The sequence below is a fragment of the Phycodurus eques genome, chromosome 8 (genome assembly GCF_024500275.1).
Source record: "Phycodurus eques isolate BA_2022a chromosome 8, UOR_Pequ_1.1, whole genome shotgun sequence".
In the NCBI taxonomy this organism is placed as follows: Eukaryota; Metazoa; Chordata; class Actinopteri; order Syngnathiformes; family Syngnathidae; genus Phycodurus; species Phycodurus eques.
The window spans coordinates 19,484,511-19,492,574 of NC_084532.1; the positions used below are offsets into that span (position 1 = coordinate 19,484,511).

The 8,064-nt window shown below is 41.1% G+C and overlaps 1 protein-coding gene across 5 annotated transcripts in view; it reads left to right on the forward strand.

Annotated features, from left to right (window-relative positions):
- Positions 1-7,859, forward strand: part of si:ch1073-396h14.1 (disintegrin and metalloproteinase domain-containing protein 10) — a 46,830-nt gene extending 38,971 nt beyond the window's left edge. For all 5 annotated transcript variants that reach the window (XM_061683657.1, XM_061683658.1, XM_061683659.1 and 2 more), the window contains 6 exons: positions 1,803-1,974; positions 2,066-2,210; positions 2,856-3,039; positions 4,164-4,263; positions 4,542-4,762; positions 7,607-7,859. In XM_061683657.1, coding sequence (XP_061539641.1) covers positions 1,803-1,974; positions 2,066-2,210; positions 2,856-3,039; positions 4,164-4,263; positions 4,542-4,762; positions 7,607-7,711 — 927 coding nt within the window. In that variant the 3' untranslated portion in view covers positions 7,712-7,859. The remainder of the gene's footprint in view (positions 1-1,802; positions 1,975-2,065; positions 2,211-2,855; positions 3,040-4,163; positions 4,264-4,541; positions 4,763-7,606) is intronic.
- The last annotated feature ends 205 nt before the right edge of the window (positions 7,860-8,064 follow it).

Genomic DNA, 8,064 nt, shown 5'->3' on the forward strand with positions numbered 1-8,064 from the left:
CCAAGGAAAAGTATATTTTTCTCCACTACATGGAGCCAAACTCTTAAATAACAAAATGCCGGAAAACCTGTCTCCTGCCTCTCTTTTTCTTTTTGAGACAACAGCCTGACTTTTGTCCATATGTGTCTTTGTGTTGGACTATTACTTTCCGTTTACCAGCTTTACTGAATCCTTTGTCAGTGCTGCCCTCACCAGGAAATCACCATAACAAAACACAGCGTATGTGCACACACTGATCCACGTATACACTTTTATAGTGTTATGACTGGAAAGACCCACAACCCTTTTCAGTCTGCCAAACTTGTCTTTTCATCCAGGCCTCTCTTTTACACTATTCTATGGGGTAAAAATAATCTAGGAGTAGGGGTACTCCTGAGCTGATTAGTTCTACTACGTCAATCTCTGGCCTCTCTTGAATCGTTAGCTCCATGTAAATTGACACACATGAGGAGGTTTGAGTCATTGTGTCCGCTATTAACCTTGTTTATGTCCCATTCTTCACAATCTCCCTCTGCTGTTTACACTGTTGTGTGTACAATATACAGTAAGCGCTTTGACCTATCCATCCATAAATTGCCATGCTTCTCGTTTCTGCTCACAAATATAGACAGTGGAAGATTTAAAAAGAGAAATATGATTTTAAAAAGTGTTACTCCATTTTGTTGACCATTCCTATTGAAGCAACTCCTTGAACCCAAAGGGAGTGAGTGCAGTTACGAGTTGATTACAGCAGTTTCCGTCTTTAATTGGTCTCTTCCGTGAGCATGATTACAGTTAATGGCTATAGAAAGTGAACACTTCCTTGTTAAAAGAGGGTTTTTTTAAATGTAAAACATAAAATATGTTTTGTCTTATGTAAAACAATGTCTTTAATCAAGTCAAGATGATTCACACTGAAATAGTGGACTCAATGTCATTAAAGTCAACAATTATACATAATAAAGTGCTGTATGAGTTTGCTATTGTATTGTAACACATATATATATATATATATATATATATATATATATATATATTATTTTATTTTTATTTTGTTTCAATTGAACCGGACATTTTATTGGTCATATTAAGTTTTGAAAAGTTTGATTGTTAGTCATTTATAAATTGTTACGACGGGGAAGAAAAAGCTGCTTTTTTATTTATCAATTGCATTAGCAGGACATTGTTTTCTAAATATGTTTTACAAATACTAGAGCAAAGCAAGAAGGGCTCACTGTTCTGTCAATTTGGAACAGAACATTCCCAGCTACACTTCCAGGGTCATCACATTGCAGCAATCTGGTCTTGACATGACATGATACAACAAAGATAACTGTTCTGCGGATGTCAATGACACAGCATTCTGGCATACTGGATGGCTTTACTTGGTTATTTCTTTGCTTACTCTTTGTCCGCAGATGAATACTTGACAGTTGAACAAATAAGAGCTTATTTACAGTAGATGATTCAAAGAGAAGCAACTTAGAATTCCAGTGACAATACACTGAACATGTTTTGACATTGTATTGGGGCAATTTGTAACAACGACCGTGTAAAGTAAATTCAGAGATTTGCTTCTAATTGCTAAAAATGAGCAGACTGAGAACCATGTAGTTAGCTAGCTAGCTATGCCTACACCCAGAAAATGAATCTTCCCTTTACATAGTCTGCTGGAGTGGCTGCTTTAGTGTGCCTCGTTGTTGGTCGTGAGCTATCATTTTTCGCACATAAAACATCACTCATACTATCGTATAGGATGTCATTAGATAGATATGAGGTGTATATGAAAACTAAATCTATTCTTATTGTATGTATTTTTATAGCATGATGAAGGCACTAATTGTGGCAACCTGGGCTCCTCCGGTGGAAAGGGCAAGTACCTGATGTTTCCCCAAGCCACAGACGAGGTGCATGAAAACAACGACAAACTGTCCACCTGCAGTGTCGGACATATCAGCGAGCTGTTGCGCCTCAAGAAGGACGACTGCTTTGTGGGTGAGCATGTGTTCACGTTTACAAGAGTGAGTCACTATAAATATTATCTCTGGATTGTCACGGTATTTACATGTGCGCTCTATGTGGCCAGTCAGTGATCAGCCCATATGCGGCAACCAGATTGTGGAGGAAGGCGAGGACTGTGATGTGGGTCATAATGACACAGACCTCTGCTGCTACAGTGCTAAAGAGCCTGTAGGGGTGCAGTGTTACCTCAAGCCTGGCAAAATATGCAGGTACATTATTAATACACTCACCTGCCATAGAATTGTGGGTAAAATGCCACATAGCTTCTTATACAGCACGGGTGTTGAACTTATTTTCATCAAGGCCACATGGTCATTATTCGAAATGCACGGTTATTATATTCTGTGTAAACAGGGAAAGATTTAATGACTTTAAAAATTCATCATCAACATCTTGAATCTTTTCTTTTTAGGAAAGTGCAACATCAATCATCTTTTTAAGTAAACGAATGATGCAGACAAATGCAACAGTTTGAACAGTTTGTATTAATAAAGCACTTATGATGCCATTTGTTATTGCTTGCCTTTCTGCCATGCTACTTAATTTCCATTCAGCACAGATATGCACTATTTCAAATTTTAACGTTTGACGGTCTGCCAAAAGAATGCCATGCCATCCGTTAGCCAGAAGCCAAGCTGCACTGTTTGTTTACGCACTTCTTGTCCCTTACTTACTGTATGTGTTCTGTGTTGAAACTCAAATAGTCGTGATAGTTAGATTGTTTTGAACTGAAGCCAAAAAAATATTAAACTTTCACGAGGTAAATAAAATGACACGGAGAACCGTATCTGGCCGACTGGCCTTGAATTTGATACCTGCATCTGTGCGGCTCACATGTGCCTCCTCTTTTCTAGTCCCAGCCAGGGTCTTTGCTGCAGTCAGGACTGCAGCTTAAAGTCAGGGGGTCAAACCTGTGATGAAGAGACGGATTGTCAGAAGGAGAGCATTTGTTCAGGTCTCTCACCTCTGTGCCCTGATCCGAGCCCCAAGGCAAACCTCACCATCTGCAGTCAAGGGACTCGTGTCTGCCTGAACGGGGTAAGACAGAAAATAAAGTTAATCCATTTTCTATATAGATGATCCGAGTCAGGCTCACAGGGAAGATAGGGTCTAGCCCAGCTGGATTTGGGTTCAACTGGGGACATCCTGGACAGTGCTGACACATAGAGAGACACAGCCATTAATAATAATAATAATCTATGGGCCATTTAAGAGTATTCAATGATGATCCTAAACCTGAACCATGAAACTGAACATGCAAACTCTACATGCAGTATTTCATAAAAAGCGATTTAACAGAAAACCCTAAAAATAAGTTAGAATAAATTGTGTACTCACCCTCTGATATGTGACAAATTCGTAAATAACGTAGAATGTGAGTGACTCACATAAATACTAGAAAGTCTCCCAGGATCACAGCCGACTTCAATCCTGTCCAGTCGAAGCGGGTCCTCTCATTCCCTTCAAATGCAGCACACCTACAGGGCTCTCTATTTTTGTTACTAGCTAATATGCAGCGCTGCGCTTGGCGTAACTCTGGGAAGGGGTGGGCTAAACCCGGTTTTGGTAATTTCATGGACCGGCGTACTCCTAGCGCATTTGGTGGTGGGACGTCTGCGCTGGTGTGGTCGCTGCAGCCGACTTCAGTCCTGTCCAACTGAAGCAGTCTTTTTCATTCCCTTTAAAAGCGGCCCAATAGTCTCACATGGAGTGGTCTCTGTATGCGGAAAAGGATACAACGGCACTGAAAGTTAGAATACGTGTACCCTTAATAACTACAGAATGAGGTGGTGAAAACCGCTGGCGACTTAAATCTATCTACATCCCCTCCAACGATCGCAGTGAGCCTGGTGCTTGCACGAAAACCACGATACAGTATGTCAGTTTTTTCGCCCCGCCGCAGTTGGGCCGTCTAAGACAGTAGAGTCCCCGGTGTACATTCTATCATTAATCTTAATCTTAGCCATGTTGTACAGAGCAGCCAGGACAACGACATGTTTTGCTTTTCTACACCCCAGTAAGTAAGATTGATTTTGGAACTGTTCACTAAACGACACTTTTCGACCAATATTAATTTACAAATGTTGACCTATTAGGCGCTGCAATATATTGAATCCCTTTGCATCATTTGGGTGTTTGTTTGTTCTTTTTTTGGCCTGCAGGTCTGTGCCGAGTCTGTATGTGTGAAACATAACCTGGAACAGTGCGACTGTCCAGGTGATTCCAAGAAGCAGAAATGCCACGTGTGCTGCCAGCAGCCCGGTAACCTCATTGCCCGATGCTCCTCTACATCAAAGGAATCTGTTTACACTTGTACACTTTCTCAACACTTCCACCTGTGTCAATTTGCGCACAGGCCACCTTTGGGCCTTGTTGTTTTCTTTTAAACTTACTCAGAAGAACTAACAGTTCGGTACCAATGTTTCATCCAAAAGAAAGATTGATTCATGACAAAGGTTTTCAATCTGACACTACATTTTGAATCGTAGTTCAATCTGCTTCACATTTATCCAATGATATTTTCTGTGAACCAATGGCAGGCAAACCTGGGACATGTGCCAGCACCACCTCCTCTGTGTTATCCCGTCACTTCCAGAGAAAGGCTTTGCCGCTGGTGGGCGGGGCTCCGTGCATGGACAACCAAGGCTACTGCGACAAATTCCACATTTGCCGATTGCTCGATGCAGACGGCCCCATTGCAAGGCTGAAGAACTCCTTCCTCCAACTTGATGAATTTGAAGACCTAGGAGAGTGGATGAAGGTAATACGGAAGTGGAACTTTAAAAACGGCAAACAGACGATAATGCGCTTAAAATGTCATACAAAAAGTAAAGCCTAATATTACTTACAAATTTGACTGGCACACTTTACGTTCTGCCACGAACATGCGGACAAGTTATGCTGAAAATAGTTACATTTTCCAACAAAGTGGTTTCAAAGTTGTTTAGGTTTAAATATATTGTTTTCGGCATATTCATAAAACAACCCCAACATATACCTGTCTTTTTAACAGGCTATTATTTTTTCATAAGAAACTGCAGTTTTCTGCAACTCCACTACATTGCACTTCATCGTTCACACCACCGCTATATTGCAGAATTTTTAAGCAACCGTTTATTTATAGGTTTTGACAGTCTACTTCGTGTAATGTCCTTGCATGTGGGAAAGGAAAGCCACGGTTGCAGTTTTTACGTTTGGAGAACAGTAAAACTCATAAGCACAATGAGCTCACTCGTGTAGGAACTGCTGTCAGCCACAGCTTACACCCAGATGTTGACACGCAGACTCGAAGTTTGCCTAGCGGTGCCAATACCATGAATCACTGATTGTCTCTAACTGGTCAAGCAGATTTTTCATGACAGGTGATGACAAAAATAAACAGACATGCTAAAGTTAGCTTAGCTCTGGATATTTTCAGTATTTTACTCCACAGTCTCCACAATGCTACAGCAGTTTTCTTGCTGCCCCAAAGTCTGCTCTTCAATAAAATGCATCTCTCTACTGTGAAGTAAATACAGGAAACCCTCATTCTCCTCCATTGTTGTTGTTTGTTATCTTGTCTCGTACTGACTGATCTGTTCGGTGCAACATAATTACAACTAAATAAGCATTGAGCAGAACAAGGACCTCATCCGAAGCTGTGTTCAGTGAAAAGAAGCTTGTCTAAATTTAAAGACTTGATGAAAAGAAAAAGATAAAGAATGGTCAAAAATCTAGGTGGATTGTTCCTCTGACGTCATAGTGGCTTAAACAGCAACACATTCCTCGTCCATAATTTAATATAATTTTATCACCAAAGATTTCCAACATCAGCAGCAGATGTTCACTTTAGTTTGCATTTCCCTGCTCAACATTTCAGCTAAATATCCCAGAATTCATTTATCTTTAGATATTTGAGTGTGAGGTAGCATTGAGGTTTAGATCTTGACAGCGTAGCGAATCTGGAATGCTCATCCGGGTTTTAAGAGCACGTCAATGAGCCGACTGGAGATGGGAACGACCCTCCATACTCTATGTGTGATGACTCATTCTCTTCATGTGGTAGAGAGATTTATGATAACAGTAGCCTGCTACCTAGCAAACTGATTCACAAACAAAAACAGGCCCACTTCCCCTTTTTTTTTTTAATACAGCCTACAGCTTACAGGGTGTTACGAGGTTGGACTGCAAAGATAGAGAGAGAGATCTATACAGACTAGCCAGAGCGAGAGAGAGTGAGAGAGAGAGAGAGAGAGAGAGAGAGCACAAGAGAGAGAGAGAGAGAGAGAGAGAGAGAGAGAGAGAGAGAAAGAGAGATGGAAAAGAGGGGCAGCATGTTAGGGTGATTAAGGGTAGTGATGGAAATGTGTTGACTGGTTCCAGGAGTGTGCTGGATAGAGGGAAAGAATACTTTGAGGAGTTGGTAAATGAGGAAGATAAAGGAGAAGGAAGAACAGAAGAGGCTATGGTGGTGGACCAGGAAGTAGCTGTGATTAGTAAGGGGGAAGTTCGAAAGGCACTTAAGAGGATGAAAAATAGAAAGGCAGTTGTTCCTGATGACATACCTGTGGAGGTATGGATGCATCGAGGTGGCTGTGTAATTGTTGACTAAGTTATTCCATAGAATTTTATAGAGTGAGAGGATGCCCGAGGAATGGAGGAAAAGAGTGATGGTGCCCATTTTCCAGAACAAGGTTCTGTGCAGAGTTGAATACATTTGATGAGCCACACAATGAAGTAATGGGAAAGAGTAGCGGAGACTAGACTCAGGCAAAAATGAAGATGTTGCGGTTCTCTCGAGGAGTGAGCAGGTTGGATAGGATTAGAAATGAGGTGATCCGAGGGACAGCCAAGGTTCGATGTTTTGGAGACAAAGTTAGAGAGAGCAGACTTGGATGGTTTGGATACATCCAGAGGAGCGATAGTGAGTATATTGGTGGAAGGATGAGGAGGATGGAGTTGGCCAGGCAAGAGCACTAGAGGAAGACCTAAATGAGGGTTGACAGATATAGTGGGAGAGTGTTGGAGGGGAGGATGCAGAAGATAGGCTGACATGGATTCAGATGATGCCATGTGGCGACATCTAACTGGACAAGCCCCAAGGAAAAGAAGACGACAAAGTTCCGTTCCTACAGCCGCAAATTGTAGGAACTAACCTACGCTAGCGCAGTCATATGATCATAATTCTTGTAAATATGTGTATGAAAAACACTTCTAGGCCATAAATATAAAACAATCAAATAGAAAACAGTCGTGCCGTCTTGTGCCGAGCAATGACGTATTCTTACGCCGCTGGGCAAACAACTTTATTGGACTCTGTTCGTAACCTCATTAAATTGAGAACACCCCATATGGTCATTATAGCATTTCAACTTTTACACAGTACAACACGGTACACTATACGGAAATTGAGATGCCAGCGTGGGTGTAAAAATGGTTCAGCGTAGCACAGATATGGCCTTAAAATAAGATCTCGTATTTTTTTCCACAAAAATCACATTTTGGGTTATTATCGCTTTTTTCGATCACCCAGCTCTTGTACTAACTACAGTACAGTTAAAACTCCTTGGGATTTAATGTTGTGTTCAAAAAGAAAGCACAAATAAGTGGATTTTTGTGTCCACAGGCTCACTGGTGGGCCATTTTGTTGGCTATCCTGACACTGTCTGCGGTAATGGGCTGCACCGTCTGCCTCTGTGGCCAAACTCTGGATACCAGAAACGTGGAGTGACTCTCCTTGAAGATGTATCAAACAAATTTAATTTATTGAACATTTCATGTCCCTTTTCCAGTCACTTCCTTGGAGATGCTGCTTTTGCTACATTTTTCAGATACTGAAATACAGATGAAATGTATTAAAATGGCCTGTGACAAATTTACACCTGGTATTTGCATCTCATTTGCAGATTAAACTCGACCTGCTGGCCAATCAGGGGTTAGCGTTAGCGTCGTCGTTTTACTAGCATCTCCACAAACGTTTTTATATTAGCAATGGAATGTACTCAACATTTGAACAGATACAAATGTGTCATGTGAGACAACTTAAAGTTATTAAAGATACAAATTAGAATTTAACGCTCTCAA